Source organism: Lepus europaeus, chromosome 8 (genome assembly GCF_033115175.1).
Source record: "Lepus europaeus isolate LE1 chromosome 8, mLepTim1.pri, whole genome shotgun sequence".
Taxonomy (NCBI): Eukaryota; Metazoa; Chordata; class Mammalia; order Lagomorpha; family Leporidae; genus Lepus; species Lepus europaeus.
Window position 1 is genome coordinate 107973958 of NC_084834.1, and position 22938 is coordinate 107996895.

Consider the following 22938-nt stretch of genomic DNA (forward strand, 5'->3'; position numbering starts at 1 on the left):
AGAATGGGACAGGGAGTGGGAGATGGGAGGGGTGCAGGTGGGAGGGAAGTTATGGGGGGGGGAGCCATTGTAATCCATACACTGTACTTTGGAAAATTATATTTACTAAATAAAAGTTAAAAAAGAATGACTGAATCGATCTTCTGTATATAAAGATAATTGGAAATGAAAAACAAACAAACAAACAAACAAAAACCCTGGTGTTAAATTGGAAATGGCATAGAAAATTAATTTTTAAAAAAAAATATTATGTAGGATCTCTGTCTTGAATGTGATGTACACTTTTATTTAATGCTATAACTAGTACTCCAACAGTATTTTTTTTTCACTATGTGTTGCTATATGGCGGCAAACTGTTGAAATCGTTACCTAATATATACTAAACTGATCTTCTGTATATAAAGAGAATTGAAAATGAATCATGATGTGATTGGAAGGGGAGAGGGAGCGGGAAAGGGGAGGGTTGCGGGTGGGAGGGAAGTTTTGGGAGGGGGAAGCCATTGTAACCCATAAGCTGTACTTTGGAAATTTATATTCATTAAATAAAAGTTTAATTTTTTAAAAAAAAGAATGACTATTATCAAAAATACATAAAGAATAAATACTGGCAATGTTGTGGAGAAAGAGGAACCCTTATGCAGTGTTAGGGACCACATAAATTTGTGCAACCACTATGGAAATCAGTTTGGAGATTTCTCGGAATCTCGGAACTGCCATGTGATCAGCAATCCCACTTTTGGCTATATATATCCCAAAGACAAAAAACTGTTGTATTGATAAGATACTTTATCCACCATGTGTATTGCTACATTGTCAAAAAGGGGAACCAACTAAGGTATCCATCATCAGATTAATGGATAAAGAAAATGTGTAATACACACACATACACACACACAAAATGGAATATTATTCAGCAATTAAAATAATATCTTTTCATTCATAGCAGAATGGTAGGAACTGAAAAACATCATTTTTTAAGGTTTATTTATTTACTTGAATTTGCAGCTTACACAGAGAGAGAAGGAGAGGCAGAGAGAGAGAAGTCTTCCATCAGCTGGTTCACTCCCCAGATGGCCACAAAGGCCGGAGCTTGCCAATCTGAAGCCAGGAGTCAGGAGCTTCTTCTGGATATCCCTCACAGGTGCAGGGGCCCAAGGACTTGGGCCATCTTCTACTGCTTTTCCAGGCCACAGCAGAGAGCTGGATTGGAAGAGGAGCAGCCTGGACTCGAACCGGTGCGCCCACGGGATGCCGGCACTGCAGCCAGTGGATTTACCTGCTACTTCACAGTGCCAGTCTCAAGACATTGTGATGAATGAAGGAAATCAGACATAGAAAGGCACATACCATTTGTTTTTCCTCATTTCTACTAGCTGAAAGAAATCCAAATCTGAACACAGAATTTGTTTCTAATGACTGGGAAGAGTGAAAAGAGTTTGGGTAAAATGAAATGGAAGAAATTGGGTATGCTTCATAAGTGGTGACAAAGATAACACACTAATATGAGATGTTAATAATAGTGGAAATTAAGTTTGATTTATTGATTGTGACAAATATATAATATTAATGTAAGATGTTAACAAGAGGGAAAGCTGGATTTGAGGTATATGGCATAACTTTGTACTACTTGACAATTTTCGTGTTTAAAAATTTTTCAAATTAAGTGTGTTTTAAAAAGACAAATGCTTGGGGCCGGCACTGTGGCACAGTGGGTTAAACTCTGGCCTGAAGCGCCGGCATTCCATATGGGCACCAGTTCTAGTCCCAGCTGCTCCTCTTCTGATCCAGCTCTCTGCTAAGGCCTTGGAAAGCAGAAGAAGATGGTCCAAGTCCTTGGGTCCCTGCACCCATGTGGGAGACCCAGAAAAAGCTCCTGACTCCTGGCTTCAGCAGGTCAGTCTGCTTGTGATGCCGGCATCTCATGTGGGCCCTGGTTCAAGTCTGGATGGCCCAGCCCTCGCCATAACAACTGTTAGTGAACCAATGGATGGAAGAGCTAGCTCTCTCTCTCTCTTTCTCTCTCTATCTATCTCTCTAACTCTGCTTTTCAAATAAATAAATAAATCTTTAAAAATTACGAATACAAATGCTATATGATTTCACATATATGAGGCACCTAGAGTAGTCAAATTCATAGATAAAGATAATAAAATGCTACTAGCTAGGAGATATTTTTAAAGGTAAAGGGTTTCAATGTTGACAGATGAAAAAATTGTAAAATTTGGTCAAATATCAATGTCAGTATTCCTCACACTACTGCAATGTACTCTAAAAATATTAGCAAAAATTCTATATTGTGCATATTTTAATCTTTTTAAAAGGGCACTGTACTAATTAATAATTCATGAAATATTGATTTTCTTTCTTTGGTTACTTCTACCAGCCTTTCGAAGTGCTTGCTGTGCACCTGTTCTTTTTTGATGAGTCAATGTCTTTCTTTTTAAATTTTTTAAATTATTTTTTAAACATTTCATTTACTTATTTGAAAGGTAGAATTCAGTCAGAGAGAGGGAGAGACAGAGATCTTCCAGTCACAGTTTCACTCCCTAAATGGCTGCAACCCCTAGAGCTGTGCTGATCCAAAGCCAGGAGCCAGGAGCTTCTTTCAGGTCTACCAAGCTGGTGCAGAGGCCCAAGCACTTGGGCCGTCTTCTACTTTCCCAGCCATAAGCAGAGAGCTAGATCAGAAGAGGAGTAGCTGGTACACAAACCAGTGCCCATAAGGGATACTGGCACCATAGGCAGTGGCTTAGCCTACTATGCCATAGTGCAGGCCAATGTCTTTCTTCACAGGAAATGGAGGATTCCATGCCATACTCTGGAATGTAATTGTGTTTTCTCTGGGGTCAATGATTACTTAGATGACAGAAGAGTCAATGTGATTGCATTAGACCTTGAGCGGCTTCCACAAAAAGAGAATTACCCTAATGGGGGCAAGTACTGAGTGAATTTGTGACGTTCTGTAAAGTATCTGGTTACAGAAGCTTCATGATAAACTGTTGTAATAGCTCTAGTTTACCTCTGAAAACACTTTTAAGACAAAGATATACAAAGCAGAAGCTAAATCAATACAGAAGATACTGTTGGTTGTTAAGAACTTTGATACTAACACTGTTATCAGAAAAAAAAATATATTTAGGTGATACAGGTGAAGTTTTGGTATTATTGTGATACTGTGTTCAGGTACACAGAAATCACTAAATTGTACACTCTTCGTTTTCATTGCAGGATTTCTAAAGTACTGTACACTCTTAGTTTATCAGAGAAGAATTGTTTTTCTCATGTAACTTTATTAGTATCATAACACTAAGCAGGTTTTTTTTTTTAAAAATGTGAATCGAATCATCCAATATATGTTTGCCATGTATTCCCAATCCCTTTTGTGTGTGCTAAATTTTGTAATAGGCCAAATCTATGTGTCTGTTGTACAGTTCTCATGTAAATCATCATTCCAGTGAGGACTACTGATGAGAACATAAGGCTCTTGAGTGGAAATCATATCCCAGACTTGCCCAAGGACTTTATGGTGTTTAAGACAAAAGTGAGTGCAAAGTTTTCTAGATCTACTGGAACCCAGATACTCAAGGCTGTGACCCTAAGAAGGAATTTTCTTTGGATCGCATACTTATGGCAAAAACTGTCAAAAATAAAATCATATCAAGTTAGAAAAAAATTTAAATGTATTTCATACAATAAAATAATTTAGATGAGCAATTAAAAATAAACCTTAAATTCATGGTAAAAACAAAAATGAATACATAACGAGAGAGCAACTTTATGTCGTCCCTTGATATTTGAAGGTGATTTGTATAAACACCAATTTACCTATGTTTACATATTGTCATGTAAAACCATACATAAGTATGTTCAGTGGTAAACTGAAAGATTTTACTTTAGCTTTAAAGTTAATACCAGGGACTATTTGAATCTATGTTTAATGAAGCAAAATGAAAAATATATGATGAAACAGAGTGATTTAACAGATCAAGTGCCAAGGTTTGATATTTTATAATGAGTCAGTATCTTTGAAAATACTTGTAGTGAGCTACAAGTGAGCTATTATTTTTAAGTGAAAATACTTAATCATAAAATCACACTAATATCACTCATTTAAACACAAAATCATTTACCTTGGCTTTTCCACCTCCCATCCCAGACCATAGGTCTGAGTGTCCATACAATGTAATTACTTTTTTTTCTTTTTTTTTTAACTTTTATTTAATGATTATTATTTCCAGTGTACAGCTTATGGATTACAATGGCTTCCCCCTCCCATAACTTCCCTCCCACCCACAACCCTCCCCTCTCCCGCCCCCTCTCCCCTTCCATTCACATCAAGATTCATTTTCAATTCTCTTTATATACAGAACATCAATTTAGTATAAAGATTTCAACAGTTTGCACCCACATAGAAACACAAAGTGAAACATACTGTTTGAGTACTAGTTATAGCATTAAATCACAATGTACAGCACATTAAGGACAGAGATCCCACATGAGGAGCAAGTGCACAGTGACTCCTGTTGTTGACCCAACAAATTGACACTCTAGTTCATGGCGCCAGTAACCACCCTAGGCTGTTGTCATGAGTTGCCAAGACTATGGAAGCCTTCCAAGTTTGCCGACTCTGATCATATTTAGACAAGGTCATAAAAGACAGAGTGAGGATAGTAACCAATGATCCTAAGAGTGGCATTTACCAGGTTTGAACAATTATACAGCATGAAGTGGGGAAGAGGACCATCAGTACACACAGGTTGGGAGTAGAGCCATTGGTGGTAGAGTAGAGGTTATGATTACAAAGGAATGAGGCCCAAGTGCACTAGAGAGGGTCTAGAACAAAGGACAGAGGCATTATTAGATGTGCTAAGAAAGGTCCTGTCTAAGCTACAATTAAGTTTTCTGATTGAGAGGCAAATAGAACCTGATAGAAGGGGCTTGATAATAATCTGTTGGGCTTTAGGCCTTGTAAGTTAAGAGGCCCAGACTTACCTATCTCTTCACATGGGGTATATCCTAAGGGAGTGTGAACCTCCTAGGGGAAGGCACTCTGTTGACTTTCATTACTTGGCTGGCCTGGGAGGAGAGCTGGCCAGGTAAAGGCAGGTGGCATCTCTAACAAGAAATTTACAGTTCTGCCTGCAATGTTGCTGACCCTACTTGACCATACCCTCAGCTGCAGTGGTCACTTTGGAAGTTGGGCTGAGTGAAGGGCTTTTCAGCTTAGAGCCAATAAGATCTGTGGCTCTGACCTGGGCATCCTTCAACTCCAGGGCAGGTCCATTTCCAGTGATCCAACTCTTGGCAGAGCTGCCAGGGCTCTTCACAAGCTGACTTCTGCTGAAGCCCAGGCTTACCACATTGAAAGCCACTGCAGTGGACTGGCCTGTTGGGTCTCCTTGAGGGCAGATCACTGTACAGATCAGCCAGTAATAGGCCTGCCACCCATTGCTTCTGATGCCTAGCTTTCCTTTCCTCCTGGTTTGTGTTAAAGCAGACCAGAGAATGCAAGTCAAGGGAGTGCCCAAGTCCCATCTCTAATCTTCAGTGGCCTGAACGACGAGTTTATAGTCACAGGCATGTTCTGTAGTAGTTTTTCTAAGGTAGACAATGCCCATGAGGAAAATTATATTCTCACTTTAAAACTTTCTTTCCCTTTGGTCTGAAAGGGAGTTTTTTTTTCTACTTACTGTTTACTTCGCTGATGGCGAAGTGAATCTAGCTATGAGATTATTATTTAAGTTCTTATTTTGGCTATGCTATTACAGAAAAATGTTAGCCGTCTCTTTTATAAGGTCTAAAGATTAAATTGTGTGTCCTACAGATTCCTTCATAATAGAATTAGTTTCCTACCTTGAAGAGAATAGAGAAATGAAAGAACAAGTTGGGCTTAGAATAGAGAAATGAGGGAGCAAGTCCTAGATCGCTTGCTGACAATAGCAATATTACATGAATACTTAGCTAACCGTTTCAACCATTAGATAACAACTTAAGAAAACATTTACTAGAAGGTCCAAAGCCTTCTATAAATTTTAAGAATCATGTATTTGAAAACACCTCTTAAATATCTAACATGGTATAGTTTGTTTAACCACTAAACTTAGGCACAACCATAAAAAAAGTTTTTAGTTTCTTTCTACCAACAGGTTTAAAACATATGATACACAGATTCAGGTCATACAAATTAAAATGTATCTTTGATTGATTTTAGCAGCTTAAATTTATGGACAATCTTATCTATAAGCCATTTAAAATAAAACTCTTAATAAAATTTCCAATGTGGACATACAACAATGTAATTACTTTTATCAATGCCAAGTTATATTTTAACTTCTTATTAGATTTCTTCATGGATATAAACATGAGTAGTGACATAAAGGGACAGCAATTGGAGAGGAAGCACTGATTTCACCAAGATGTCTGAGAAACATGTTTCAATTCTGCTGTTGCTGCTACAGCTGAGTTGTTGCTTCAGAACTGGGAGCTGTGGAAAGGTGCTGGTGTGGCCCGTGGATTATAGTCACTGGATGAATTTAAATGTAATCCTGGATGAACTTGTCCGGAGAGGTCATGAGGTGATTGTTCTGAGAAATTCAGCTTCCATTTTCATTGATCCAAGCAAACAAACTAATATTAAATTTGAAACTTTTCCTATTACTGCCACTAAAGATGACCTGATAGATTTTTTCGTACACTTTGCTAGCACATGGACAAATGCACGCCAGAACTCACAATGGGAATATTTTTCACTACTGCAAAAGCTCTTTTCAGAATATTCTGACAATTGTGAAAATGTCTGTAAAGAAGTAGTTTTCAACAAGACACTCATGACAAAGCTACAAGAGTCAAGATTTGACATCCTTCTTTCAGATGCTGTTGGTCCTTGTGGTGAGCTACTGGCCGAGCTGCTTAAAATACCCTTTGTGTACAGTCTTCGCTTCACTCCTGGCTACACTATGGAAAAATACAGTGGAGGACTTTTAGTGCCCCCTTCCTATGTTCCTATTATTCTTTCTGATTTAAGTGGGAAAATGACATTCATGGAGAGGGTAAACAATATGCTATGTATGCTTTATTTTGACTTCTGGTTTCAAATGTTTAATAAGAAGAGGTGGGGCCAATTTTATAGTGAAGTACTAGGTAAGTCATGGTTTTTTTTGTTGGTAATGTCAAGTCCTAACTTTGTTATGACTGTGAATCTGAGGTTGTATGAATATAAAGTCAGAGGAATTTGTGTTTTGTGAGTAAAAACTAAAAAAGAATGATAAAATGATTTATTAATCTCTCAGATGTTATGGATAGATTTATATTCTAGGTCAGCTAGAAGCCGGAGGTTCATCACCACAATATGGCATCCTAGGAAGTCACACAGCTGCAACTGGAACACTGAAGATTTCCCTAAGGAATTCCATGTCCATTTTTTCATAATTTTCTCATGGTATAGAAAAGTCAGGAGATACTTCACTAACCTCTTTATTAATTTTAATGTATTTTCTTCCCTAATATCTTGATGGATGAAGCCATGAAAATCAAAGTGCTACATATTTTAGCCCAAGTATCTAAGAATCATTGAGTAAATTGTTTACGTGGTGTGCAAGGGTATCCTTATTTAAAAATTAAAGAATTTTTCAATATAACCTAAATGGTTCTTTCTCAATTGAGATATACAATGTTTTATCACAGACTGAAAAAAACTATTATTTGAGGATTCTATTGATTCCATATTACGTTATTATCTATTTATACATATCTCATTGAAGAATAGATATATATGTAATTAGTCCATTTTTTTTTTTTTGACAGAGTTAGAGAGAGAGAGAGAGGCAGAGAGAAAGGTCTATCTTCGGTTTGTTCACCCCCCAAATGGCTGCCACAGCCAAAACGTTAAGCCGATCCAAAGCCAGGAGGCAGGGTCATCCTCCTGATCTCCCATGCGGGTGCAGGGCCCAAGCACTTGGGCCATCCTCCACTGCACTCCCAGGCCACAGCAGAGAGCTGGACTGGAAGAGGGGCAACCAGGACAGAATCCGGCACCCCGACCGGGGCTAGAAGCCAGGTGCTGGCACCGCAGGCAGATGATTAGCCTAATGAGCTGCAACACAGGCCTAGTCTATTTTTAAAAATTATCTTTCATGACTGAAAATGAGTTGAAACTAGGGTGAACACAAATGTACTGTTTTATAATTTAAAAATACTAAAGAGATGATCATATTTATTTATATATCAATTTCTGTGTAAATAAATATTGGTATTTTCTTTATGTGAACCCAAAACAACAATCAGTACAAGGAACTCAGCCACACTCTTAAAAATCTCACAGTTTGGGGCTGGTGTTGAAGTAAGTGAAACTGCCACTTGGAACTCTTGCATCCCATGCTAGAGTTAATAATTACATTAACTTCCTTCATATATGCTCGGAGGGCAGATGGTGATGGCCTCTGCCGCCCATTTGGGAGAACCACAAGGACTTCATGGTTCCTGGCTTCAGGGTGCCTAGCCTTGTCTGTTGTAACTACTTGGGGAATGAATAAGCAGGTGAAGGTTTCTCCCACCCTCTCTCTGTATGTATTCAAATAAACATAAATGAAGTAGAAGAAGGAGAAGAGGTGGAGGAGGAGAAGGAGAAAAAAGAAGAAGAAAATAAGCAGGAGGAGAGGACAAAGAAGACCTCACAGTTCACCCGGAAAGCCCATACTGGCTCCAGCTTGCTAAATGGCAGAAACCAGACTGAATACTGCCAGGGAAGTTCTATTCAAGGTTATGATCCATTCTGTATCTAACATAGTTGTTTAAATTTGCATTTGCTACTTTTTCAACTTTACAGAAGAAATACGCTTCTAATCCTATTGTGGATTATTATATTGAGCATGGTTTTGTATACACTGAGGTGATACTAGAGACACAAGCTCTCTTTTCACTGGGTTTGTATACATCTAATATGTAAACAATGTGTACAGGGTACTTATAATTTATATTATGCACGAGTAAACATATTTGTTTTTCAATGCACAGATATTTTATGCGTCACTGACTGTATCACTTCAACATCTCTCAGAACTTTACGTGCAATACTTCACATCACAATTCTGTCTTTACCCTGCCTTTTCTCTCCCCATTCAGGAAGACCTGTTACATTCTCAGAGCTAGTGGGGAAAGCTGACATGTGGCTCATTCGAAGCTACTGGGACTTGGAGTTTCCTCGCCCAACCTTACCAAATATTCATTTTGTTGGAGGGCTCCACTGCAAACCTGCCAAACCTCTGCCCAAGGTAAACAGATTCCTATTTGCTCTGTTCTGTTTGTTTTGCATTTTCAGTGGACATGATCTTTCATTGTTCATTTAGAACATTTGGCTCATAGGGAGAAAGTTATGAAAACCAGGTAAAGTGGCCTGTTAATTACAATGAGATATAGTGGCCTGTTAATTACAAACACATATCTTCTAGACAATCACAATATTCAGATTTCATGATCATTGGAGAACCGTATGTATTACCTAAGATATTCTATTAAAAAAAAAGGTAGAGTTTAGTATAAGAGAATTAAGTTAACTATAAGGTTGATTTCTCTAGAGAGAGAATTTGTATGCAGAAAAAAAGGAATAAGTTAAAATACCTAGTGAGGGCATTGGAGAGAGGACCTGAGAGGAGACAAACCGTGGAGAGATATGACCAAATGAGGGAAATATGGTTTTCTTCTTAGAACTGTATATATGAAATACATGAAACATGTTCTAATATTTTAATAAAGTTTTTTTTTTAAATCCTGCGATATACAGTGATGACTCATCTGCACAGAGCCAGAGCCAAGACTGAGGAAAGAGGAATCACTCAGGAGGTTGCTGTAAGAGTTCAGACACCGGGGCCGGTGTTGTGGCACAGTGGGTAAAGCCACTGCCTGCAACACGGGTATCAATAAAGCTGCCAGCTCCAGCTGATTCCCTTCCTATCCATCTCCCTGCTCATGGCCTTTGAAATCAGTGGCAGATAGCCTAAATGAGTGCACTCCTGCCACCCACATGAAAGACCCGGATGAAGCTCCTGGCTCTTGGCTTCAGCCTGGCCTAGCCTTAGCCATTGTGGCCTTTTGGAGATAGAACCATTAAATGGAAGATTCATTCTCTCTCTCTTTCTCTCTCTCTCTCTTATTTTTTCCCTCTCTCTCTTAGTTACTTTGACTTTCACATAGTTTAATATTAAAACACACACATACTCACAAAGTTTTACCACAGATGATAGATAGCTAAATGTCAACATTCATGAACAATACTATTCCTGACCATCTAAGAATATCATGTTCATGTTATGCTGTGTAAGAAATATAGTTATCAGAAGTCAAGTTTAAAATAAAATTGTGTTATACTAAAAGGAACTGATTTCAGTGTATCAGAGACATCTGTACTTCTATATATTGCTGCACACTTCACTTTACCCAAGAAATGGATACAACCCAAGTATCCATCCACTGATGAATAGATAAAGACAATATGCTAATCATACACAGTGGAATACCATTTGTCCCTTCTTACGTTGAATAATGAATGATTAGGAGAAGTAATACAAAAAGTTGAAGGACAAGGAAAACTATGAGATGGGTGGATAATAACATAATGGTGATAATTTGAAATAATATAGGTATGAGATTTGAGTCAAAGCCATTGATGTGAAGTCTCTCTTCTTATTCTTTTGTTAATATTACCTGTATTCACATAATAACTTGATTTTTCATAAATTATAAAATTTTCAGATAATCTGTACTCTTTGAGCAGTTAGACAAATGAGAATCTTAAAATTGCTTCTATGTTCGGTTATATAATATATTGATATGAAAATATAAAGAGGAAATAAATATCGGAAATAAACTAAATAGCCAGTATTAAAAAGAATGAACAAGTAACATATATATGTGTATTCCATACCATTACAATTCCTTTAGCAAAGAATCCTTAAAAACATCAAATCATTCCAAAAAGTAGGTTTGTTGAAAACAGCAGGGCAAAGAAGATAAATAGAAAAAGATCATATTTTTCTCATACAAAAGAAATGTGGATTAGGATTACATTTCTTTAATATATATCCTAGAATGTACATTGTGTTTAAAGTTCAGTTATCAGAAGAAAAAACACGTGTGACATGGTTTGCACACCAATACATTTACACTAAGAAATGGATAAGTGGCAAATCTTGCATATTACGGATTTACATCAGCTACTACTCCAATAATTCCTGATAATACTGTTATTTCCTTTGTTGTTCTTAGCAATCTTTTCACTAGTGTTTGCTGTGCTGCTGCCCTTTTGTGACGGAGCAAATTTTTTTCTTCTCAGGAAATGGAAGAGTTTGTGCAGAGCTCTGGGGAAGAGGGAGTGGTGGTGTTTTCCCTGGGGTCCATGGTCAGCAACATGACAGAAGAAAGGGCCAATGAGATCGCATCAGCCTTTGCCCAGCTGCCACAAAAGGTGAGAAAAAGTGTCCTAATGGTGGGGAGCTACTGGATGATTCTGTTTAACTCAGTAAAGGGGCTGATTACAGAAACATTTTTTGTGAAAGGTAAATTGTTATGATACCTCCAATTCTCAGTTATCAGTTTAAAAACCTACAATTCTCAGATGTTAAAATAGTGCCGAGGTTTGTGATTTCAAATAACTCTGGTATATCTTTTGTGATTAGAAATAAATATACTTGAGATATAGCATAAATTTGAACTTTTTAAAAAGATTTATTTATTTATTTATTTATTTCAAAGATAGAGAATACACAGAGACAGAGGTAGAGAGAGAAGTCTTTCATCCACTTGTTCACTCCCCAAATAGCCATAATGGCTGGAGCTGTGCCGATCCAAAGCCAGGACCCAGGAGCTTCTTCTAGGTCTCTCACGTGGATACAAAGCCCAAGGACTTGGGCCATCTTTTATTGCTTTTCATGCCATAGCAGAGAGTTGGATAGGAAGTGGAGCAGCCAGGACTAGAATCGACTCCCATATGGAATGCCAGCACTGCAGGTGGTAACTTTACCCACTATGCCACAGACTGGCCCCAAAGGTTTATTATTATCCTAAAAATGCAGATAGGTACATAGGAATCACCAGATTTTACCCTGTCCTTTGATCTTTTCCCTTCAAGCAATGCCAACACTATTGTATGCACTAAAAATATTATTAGAAAATATTTAAATTTTAATTGCTAATTACATAATGAATATAGGTGGATATGAAAAAATATCTGAAGTACAACATAGAGTTTAGATTTTCCCATATAATTCTGGCTTCTTTATTCCCCCTGTGAATGGGTCTATTCATAGTTCTACTCAGAACTCTATTTAAACAAAGGAGGATCATGTCTCAGCGTCCCCAGTCCAGATTGTCACTTACTTAGCCAAGGAGTTTAGATAAAGGGGGAAAAAAATATCTAGCTTTCCCTAGGGACCGGACTCCATCAATGTCTAAATCTAAATGTGTAAGAGAAAGAGTGAAGTAGGGTCGTAACCAGAGGTGCAATTCATGCAGTATAAAATTTGGCCCCACAAGAATTTGTTTCTAATCCAGCACATTAATAGTTTGTTTTTCTGGGTTGGTAAGGGAGGGGGAGTATAAGGAATCAAGTAGAGACAAACGTGGCATGAGAAGAGGTTCAGATGCTCCCAATTCCAGAAAATATAGCAGAGACTAATTTTCTAATGTATGCAATGTATCTTTCATCTGTCGGTATTTATGAACCATTTTTTAATCTCATATAACTTTCTATTAATCACCTAAATTATCATCATCATCATCATTATTCTGCTGAGGAGCTGAATTGAAGACTCACAGAGCACCAGAAGTGAAGCACTTGTGGGTTATACTTCAATTTATGAGAATTTCTCAAAGGCTGTAGCAGACTTTAGTACAGGGCATGGTGATTGGGTATAGCAGCACATATTAATCATGCCTCTCGATGGTTTATAGTTCATTGTAGAAGGGTCAAAATCAACTGAAGAAAATTTAATGGCATCACAGTTTTAGATTTATTTCAACTGCTGTTCTATATATGAATTAGCCTTTCCCTGTACTTTTAAAATATTCCCAACTCTAGCAAGAATTATCATATTTTGGATTCATTTCAAAATTGCCACTTGAAATTCTTCCTAGAAATGCTGTCTAATAATCTGTAATCTAACACAAATGATGTGTAGTTCCTAAGCAGAATTAATTTATTTCTCACATATTTATGATCACACAAAATTGCTTTTGATCAATTAAAAGATGTCACAGCATAAAGAAATTATGAAAACATGGATATAACTAAACTTCCACTCTATTTTTAACTAAAAACCTTACTATTATAAATGGAAGATTATTATAACAGAAAATACACATTTTTAACATGAAAAGTATGCACTGTAATTCAATACTTGAATTTTTCATTCATCATCTCGCATAACTAAGCAGCTACATGTGAAACATCATGGTACTTTCCACACCTGACTGCATATAAAACAAGTATGGGAAAGGAAGCGCTCTGTTGACTTCAGACATTCTGTAATTCTCAGCACTTAACCCCTCATTCTTCTTTCCTGTGGACAGCAATTAGCTAGGTGACCTCTGAAACGCACTCGAATTGCAATACACTATCATTTGAAATTAAGCTCACGGGTTAGCTATTCCCTTTATCTACCAGGTCATATGGAGATTTGACGGTCAGAAACCAGAGACATTAGGACCCAACACTCGGATCTATGACTGGATCCCCCAGAATGATCTTCTTGGTAAGACTCTGGAGAACAATTGCTGCAAATACGAATAAAAGCCAATTCGGATGATAATAGTTAAACTGAAAACTGCATGGCCATATCTTATTGAGAAACTCAGCATCAAACATATTTAAATTTATTTTCTAGTTCTGGGAGAAATATAATAACCTACAACACTGAGCATTTTCTTAAATGCACATTCACATGATTTATGGCTGGAATCAAAATATCTTTCACTTCCAACAATTTCCTGCATTCTCTGTCTCCTAATTCCAATATAATTTTTGTCCTCTCACTGTGTTGTTTTCGAATGCCTCTGAAAAATAAGACACTTTGTTATTGTGAATGATCCTGCATTTTCCATGGGAAAGCCTTTCTTGTGAAGTGTTGGCATGTTTCAAGATGAAGTGCTGCCTGTGCTTTCTTGCTTATCAGTACTGCCACCGTGCCACTCCTGGTTGTTTTGGGCACCTCAAAAACAGACTTAGTGAATGCACTATATCTTTTTGTTTTGTTTCTTTGTTTTTTTGGATTTTACTTAAATCACTAATTTAATTTAATTTAATTTTTCCCAAAGAAAGATTTAGTTAAGGTATACAAACTCCATATGTTTCATAAGTACACCTTTAGGAATATTGTGATTTCATACCCATCCTCTACCCACATTCCCAACCCCCAACCTCTTCCTTCTCCCATTCTCATTCCCATTCTCCATTAAGATCCATTTTTGATTAACTTTATGTGCAGAAGACCAGCTCTATGCTAAATAAGAAGCTCTACAATTTGCATAAAACACTGTTCCTCAACAATAGAGACAACTGCTGTCAGTTACTGCATCTTGAAGATAATTTCACTTATTTTTTAGAAACTTAATTAACTTTACAGAAACATCCAAGAATTAACTGTAATTAACTTTACAGAAACATCCAAAGAACAGCCAATACATCTTTGACAAGCACTTAGACATGATTATAATACAACTCTTTGAATACAGAGGTCCTGCATGGGAAGTTAGTGCACAGTGACTCCTGTTCTAAATTTAACAATTAACACTGTAATGTATGATGTCAGTGATCACCCGAGGCTCTTGACATGAACTGCATAGGTTCTGAAAGCCTTTTGAATCCAGACTCCATCAGTTTTTAGACAAGGCCATGAGCAACGTGGAAATTCTCTTCTCCCTTCAGAGAAAAGCAGCTCTGAAATCGGACATGACCCCCTAAAATCTTCTCTGAAATGTGGCCCCTTTAGAGTTCCCCAGAATCGGCATTGGGGTGCCACATATGCTACCAGAATTTGGGTGCCATATGCTTTCACCATGTGCTTATTAATAAATCTTCAATATTAATAAGCCTGAGAGGGTTCTTGCCTAATATTTATAGAAGAATTCTAAATATGGGCACAAATAAATGCAGCACATGATACATTTTAAGCTTTTATTTAGTGAGAATGATGCATAGGAGAGTGAGAGCTTTATTTTAAGAGAGAGGTAAATATGGGTTCATACAGAGCACCAGGAACCAGCCACATGGAGGAGCATCTAGGGGCCTGGAAGCTTAGGGTGCGTGTTCCAAAGGCCATTTACCCTGGAGGCGCAGGGCTACAGCAAGCTCCCTAGTTGTAAGAGGTCAGGGCTGAAGAGAAGGGGTTGACACACTTTGCCCCAGGATTTTAACCCACTTCCAAAAATTGGAGTACTTAATTAACCTGATTGGCTGGTGGACACCCAGGTGTGGTCAGGTAGGGGGATGGGGTCACACAGGGGCGTGGTGAAGGTATCAGGTAGTGTGTGAGGTCACACAGGGGCGTGGTGAAGAGATGGTCTTCCAACTCACAAACCTAATCAATTTTAACCTATGTGCCTGCCTACTTCACCTCCTTCTTTGAGGACCACTTCTTTCCTCTGGGGGGGTCTCACCCAATGAGGTCTTTCTTGTAGAACAATTTGTTGCCACAGTGTCTTGGTTTTCCATGCCTGAAATGGACATTTCATCCAGACCAGAATGCTTTAAGGGCTGATGCTGAGGTCAGAGGAACACACTATGTATTTTTTTAAAAATGTTCAAAATGCACTCAGCTTCCATTTTTGAATATGAATTTTTTTTCTGGAATATCCTCTTTGTGTTTATCATGTATTCACTGCTCAAGTCTTAAATTTCATACTTCCTCTTCCACATAGTCTTCACTTATCTCTCCAATGTACTTAGGTGCCTCTTCCTCTTGATCTGAAAGCAATATAAATGCAGTTTTAATGCAGTTAAAAGCAGTTTTAATGATCTGTTATCTAGAGATAATGGTTCCCTTCAGTGTGTAAATCTGTGCATATCTCATTTCATTTCTGAGACATGCATAATAATCTTATTGAAAATCCCTCAATCCTAGGTCATCCAAAAACCAAAGCTTTTGTAACTCATGGTGGAGCCAATGGCATCTATGAGGCAATCTACCACGGTATCCCTATGGTGGGCCTTCCTTTTTTTGGGGAGCAACCTGATAACCTTGCCCATATGACGGCCAAGGGGGCAGCCATTAGGCTGAACTGGAAAACAATGTCAAGTGCAGATTTGCTGAATGCCTTGAAGACAGTCATTAATGACCCCTCGTGAGTATTACTTTTGTTAAATCTATGTAATATTTATACGTAAGTTTTCACCTGAAGGCCAAGACTGCAACAGTTGAGTCTGAAAATGAGCAAAATGTAGAGTACAAATTTTCTGCAAGTTGGAAGGAAACTGTCAAATAGTTCTTGTGAGTTTCATAATGTTTTTAAGTAGTTTTAAGAGACCGGTTTGTCATAGATTTTCAGATAGTGTGCATATCTGAAATAGCCTAGAAATGGAATGAGAGGTGTAACTGAAAATGACTAAAACAGGATTAAACGAAAGCATTAAGAACACAAATGCAGCAGGTAAGCACATATGATGTAGAAGTACTTACCAAGGGCCAGTGCCATGGTGCACTAGGTGAATCCTCCACCTGTGGCGCCAGCATCCCCTATGAGTGCCAGTTCTAGTCCCGGTTGCTCCTCTTCCAGTCCTGCTCTCTGCTGTGGCCTGGGATAGCAGTGGAAGAAGCCCTAAGTTCTTGGGCCCCTGCACCTACATGGGAGACCGGGTGGAATCTCCTGGCTTCTGGTTTCAGATTGGCGCAGTTCTGGCCATTGCAGCCATTTGGGAGGTGAACCAATGGAAGGAAGACCTCTCTCTCTGTATGTAAATCTACCTATCAAATAAATAAATAGAATTTTTAAGAATAAATAAAGTACTCTCCTACTTTAAGCACATTTATGAGTTTTTTCTTTTTCGGTATGGGTACTTTTTAAAAAAGATTTATTTATTTGAAAGTCAGAGTTACACAGAAATAGAAGGTTAGGCAGAGAGAGAAAGACGTCTTCCATCCGCTGGTTCATTCCCCTATTGGCTGCAACCTCAGGAGCTGTGCTGATTCAAAGCCAGGAGCCAGGAGCCAGGAGTTTCTTCTAGGTCTCCTGCAGGGGTAAAAGGGCCCAGGGTTGAGCCATTTTCTTTCCTTTTTTTTTTCTTTTTTTGTTTCTTTTCTTTTCTTTTTTTTTTTTTTTACAGGCAGAGTTAGACAGTGAGAGAGAGACACAGAGAGAAAGGTCTTCCTTCTGTTGATTCACCCCACAAATGGCCACTACGGCCAGCGCGCTGCACCAATACGAAGCCAGGCCCGGGTGCTTCTTCCCAGTCTCTCATGAGGGTGCAGGGCCCCCAGCACTTGGGCCATCTTCCACTGCCTTCCTTGGCCACAGCAGGGAGCTGGACTGGAATAGGAGCAACTGGGACAGAATCCGGTGGCCCGACTGGGACTAGAACCTGGGGTGCCGGCACTGCAGGAGGAGGATTAGCCTAGTGAGCAGTGGGCCCTACGTGAGCCATTTTCTACTGCTTTCCCAGGCCACAGCAGAGAGCCACATTGGAAATGCAGCAGCCAGGACTCGAACCAGTGCACATATGGGATACTGGCACTGCAGAAGGCAGCTTTACCGCTTACACCACAGTGCTGGCCCTTCTGCATGGGCGTTTATAAAATGTTATTTTTAAAATACATTCTACCATGTATATTTCACGTATACAACATGATTTTATGGGTTATGTGTACACAGTAAAATGGTTCCTACAGAGAAGCAGCTAACATATCCATAATCTCACATGGTAGTTACTTATTTTTTTTTGAATTCTTCTAAATGTCATAATCAATTTCTAATTTCATTACATTTATTGCTTTGCCAAATTTCTATGCTAACATTCTGATCCTGCTACTGGTATTGGTAAACAACTTGGATTTTCAGATTTACTCCTCTGAAAATTGTCTTCCTCCTGTGCATTTTTAATGGTAGGAAGAGGATTTCCCTCCACTGCGATTGTTTCCCTGTCATGCTATAGCACTTTACGGGTTAGATTTGGTAAGCCGCATTGCTACATTCCAACACTAGCAACAATGCAGTTGCAATGTCTCAAAGTAAAATGCTGAGCACTCTCTAAATGCTAAGATCAGAATACTAAAACAAAAACAACAACAACAATAATAAAAACATTTATTGATGGTCTAATATATGCGAAGAATAATTGAAAGTATTCTAAGAATCACTATTTTATTACTCAGAACATTAGAATAAGAAAGGTACTATTCCTATCCATTCTATTTAGAAATGAATAGAGAATAGAGACATAGGAATAGAGAAATTTATAGAAAGGACAAGAAAGTGTCAGAATCAGGGTCCAAAGCAATGTAAGTAATTCATTAAGATACCTTAATAGTTTTAATCATTTATCCAATGATACAAGACCAATATCCCTACTGTGGTTGATGCAAACCTTATCGACTTTGCCCAGAAAGGTAACTGTGTTTTTTCATGGATCTGCCTTCTACATCTACATTTTGATATTGTTTTGAACCTTGTACATAAAATCCTCCCTAATTCCTAGCCTATAATTCCAGTTCTACACATTCAATAATTTTTGTTTTTGTTTTTGTGTTTTCTTCTTCTTACATTTAGGACTAAGTGATCCCAATTCCTAGGATGTAATGTTGGCAAAACTTATCTTACCCAAGTTCTGTATATATATTGAATTTCTATGCATCTAATAAATTCTAGCCTGTTAGTTAAGATCAGTATGTTAACCCTCAAAGAAAATATCATTTTTCTTCCATGTTTATGTGACATGCATTTTACCATCTATGTGAAAATATCAGATATCAATTTTTTGTATTTCATTCTGTAATTTGTTGTCTACTGGTTTTCCCTGCAGCTATAAAGAGAATGTCATGACATTATCCAGTATTCACCATGATCAGCCCATGAAGCCGCTGGATCGAGCAGTCTTCTGGATCGAGTATGTCATGCGGCACAAAGGAGCAAAACACCTTAGGGTTGCAGCCCATGACCTCACCTGGTTCCAGTACCACTCTTTGGATGTGATTGGGTTCCTGGTGTCCTGTGCAGCATTTCTGCTTTTTCTTGTCATAAAAAGCTATTTGTTTGTTTATCAAAAGCTTGTTAAGATAGGAAAGAAGCAAAAGAGGGATTAGAGCTCTTTACACCTGTGCGTGTCAGGTAAATCAGACTGCTCCATTTAATTCAAGCACTTTGGATCAAAATGTGACAAGTGACAAGATTGGCACATTTTTTGAGAATTGTGCCTTTCAGATTATTACATATATTTAATTGTTTATTCGCCATTAAGGAATATACAAGTCTATTTCCAGAAATCCGTAATAAGTTCTAGTTTAATGCTGAATGAGGCAGAATATCATAAATCAGAAAAAAAAAAAAAGCAAAAAATGAGATCCTTTAAAGTAGGTTATTCGAGAAGAACAAGAAGCATGAATTTTCCATTCATTCAGAAGTAGCTTCTATTTGACTAAAATACCATCATGTGGACCATATGTGTCTGTGTCAAAGAAAACCAGAGTGAGATCGTTGTTAACATGTGCATGATAATTTATTCAGATCACTGGAGCATGAAGAAGCTCTTGTACACACTGACCTCAACATCACCTAGGGCAGAAGTGGCTGACATTTTAAAATAAATAAAACACATACATTGGATAGTGAAGAATACTGCTTCTCAAAAGAGTCCAAGGAAATTAATGGTAATGGAAAATTGCTCAAAGTGGGTTGGTAAGGTAGGGTACACATGTCCTTTTTTTTTTTTTTTCCTATAGGCAGTATTGTATTTTTTTGAGCAAAGAAGAAACATAGATCCTACACTCCCCTTACTGCTATAATCCTAGTAGATGGAAAGCAAGCTACACACAGTGAATGTTATGTCCTTTGTCTTATATGGAGTTAACATTACATATGTATCATGAAATGCAAAATATATAATCATGGATGATTTTGTTTCTTTGTTTTAAAAATATGAATGGCCCTAACTAGCTTCTTATTGAAATCCATGTAACAGAAAAATGTTTGGTAAGAAATATGAGATATTTTCCTCATGATTCCTTGAGTATGCTTGAGGTACAGTTTTCACTTTATTGAATGAACCTGTGTTACCAGATAGTATGGCACAAAATAAAAGGACAGAGAACTTCCTATTAGTTAAGACTGATGACTAAAACCCGATAAGTTTTGTCTAGTCCTGAGGACTATGTTGTTAGAAGAATCCCATTCTCCTTGCTTAATATCTTCCATTTCTTAGCATTGCCTTGTCAGATATTTGGAACTGATTCAATTCCTGGGATACATATAATGTGAAAATCAGAACTTTGAAATATCATTTTATGTATTATTTCCTAACAAGGATATAATTGGTGGAATAAATATAAATATTACATATGCAAATGTTTAAAGTCTATATTAAATGAAGTTTTTAATGGCAAAAAGTATCTTAGGAATCCAGTGACCATGAAGCAGGCAATATGCACAATTCTGGTGATTGCAGCAACAAAGCAAGTAACTTGTGTTCAGTGTTTTCCTCACTGGCTCCCTGTTCTAAGCCTCCTTCATCCATGCTCTAGAAAATGTTTCCTTATCATGCCAAGATACATGTACAACTTCTCCTAACAGATTAATTACTGATATGATTGGTCATTCTCATTCTTCATATCCTTATGAACAGATAGAACACTCATTGTTAAAATTGTGGAAAACTATCAAAACATGTAACACAGGATTTATGGAACCAATAATCTCCATTTAATGTTATTCTGGCCTGAATCCATTTCATTTCTTTGTCATTCACTCTGAATGTCAAATCTCAAGCTTTGTTTTGTTGTATAAAATAGCTGTAGTTATTCAGGGACTCTTGTGTTTCCATATGAATTTTAGTAGCATTTTTTTCTAGGTCTGAGAAGAATGCCCTTGAGATTTTGATAAGAATCACATTGAATATGTAAATTGCTTTTGTTATGACGGATATTTTGATGATATGGATTCTTCCAATCCATGAACATGGAAGATTTTTCCCATTTTTTGTTTCTTATTCTGTTTCTTTATTTAATGTTTTATACATTTCATCATAGAGATCTTTGACATCCTTGGTTAAATTTATTCCAAGGTATTTAATCTTTATAGCTATTGTGAATGAGATTGACCTTAGAAGTTCTTTCTTATCCATGGTCTTTCCTGTGTATACAAACTATTGATTTTTGTGTTAGTTTTCTATGCTGCTTCTTTATCAAACTCTCTTATGAGTTTCAATAGCTTCTAAATGGATTCTTTTGGTTTCCATATATATAGAATCATGCTATCTGCAAATAGGGATAGTTTAACTTCTTCCTCCCCAATTTGTATTCCTTTGATTTTTTTTTTCTTGCTTAATGGCTCTGGCTGAAAATTTCAATACTGTATTGACTACCAATGATGACAGTGGGCATCCTTGTCTGGCTCCTGAATTTAGTGGGAAAGTTACCAACATTTTCCCATTTAAAAAGTTGCTGGCTGGACCGGCGCCTTCGCTCAACAGGCTAATCCTCTGCCTTGCGGCGACAGCACACTGGGTTCTAGTCCTGGTCGGGGCGCCGGATTCTGTCCCGGTTGTCCCTCTTCCAGGCCAGCTCTCTGCTATGGCCCAGGAGTGCAGTGGAGGATGGCCCAAGTGCTTGGGCCCTGCACCTGCATGGGAGACCAGGAAAAGCACCTGGCTCCTGCCTTTGGATCAGCGCAGTGCGCAGGCAGCAGCACGCCGGCTTTTGTGGGCATTTGAGGGTGAACCAACGGCAAAGGAAGACCTTTCTCTCTCTCTCTCTCTCTCTCTCTCTCTCTCTCTCTCACTGTCCACTCTGACTGTCAAAAAAAAAAAAAAAAAGAACACTTGCTGGCTGTGGGTTTATTACAGTTTGCCTTGATTGTGTTGAGGAATATTCCTTCTATACCCAATTTGCTTAAGGTTTTTCATCATGAAATGATTTGTATTTTACCAAATTAGTTCATCTATTGAGATAATTATGTGGGTTTTGTTCTGTAGTTTGTTAATGTGAAGTATTTCATTTGTTGATTTGCAAATGTTGAGCCATCCTTGCACACCAGGTGAGATCTTTACAGAGTACAATATTCTGGGTTGACATTTTTTTCTCTTATCACTTGGACAATGTCTCTCAATTCTCTCCTAGCCTGTAGGGTTTCTGATGAGAAATCACATGTGAGTCTAATTGGAGAATCTCTGAAAGTAATCGGGTGTTTTTCTCATGTACATTTTAGAATCTTTTCTTTATGTTTTACTGTTGTAAGTTTAAAAGCAATTTATCATGGTAAGATCTTTTCTGGTCATGTCTATTTGCTCTACTTGGATGCTTCTTTCTTTCTCAAAATTAGGGAAGTTTTTTGTAATTATTTCACTAAATATGCCTTCTGGTCATTGTCACTTTCCTTACCTTCAAGAATTCCTGAGACCCATATGTTGGATCATTTGATAGTATCCCATAAGTCTCCAACACTGTTCCATAAATCTACAACACCATTTTAATTTTTCTAATTTCTTCTTCTTCTATGATATATTAGGAGGCCAGGGGCACTTCACAGTCCTGCATGCAAGCCCAGCCCCATGTTAATCCTCCAGCCAGATTCAGATGTCTCCTCTCAGCTGATTTCTGATCACATGCACACAAGCTAGTGCAGCTGTTACCATATGTCCAAAGTGGCACCTGCCCTCTGCCAGCCATTGTCAGGGGGAGGGGAAGAGAGAAAGGTGCCTCTTTTTTTCTCTAGGCCTAAAGGTACCCTGTCCCCCCAAGACTCCAGGCC

General features: G+C 37.9%; 1 protein-coding gene across 1 annotated transcript; it reads left to right on the top strand.

Annotated features, from left to right (window-relative positions):
• The first annotated feature begins 6399 nt into the window (after positions 1-6399).
• LOC133765694 (UDP-glucuronosyltransferase 2B14-like) lies at positions 6400-19363 on the top strand. The gene is made up of 6 exons (XM_062199234.1): positions 6400-7140; positions 9121-9269; positions 11327-11458; positions 13655-13742; positions 16110-16329; positions 19001-19363. Exons 1-6 carry the CDS (start codon positions 6417-6419, stop codon positions 19278-19280), a joined length of 1593 nt encoding a protein of 530 aa, XP_062055218.1. The 5' UTR covers positions 6400-6416; the 3' UTR covers positions 19281-19363.
• The last annotated feature ends 3575 nt before the right edge of the window (positions 19364-22938 follow it).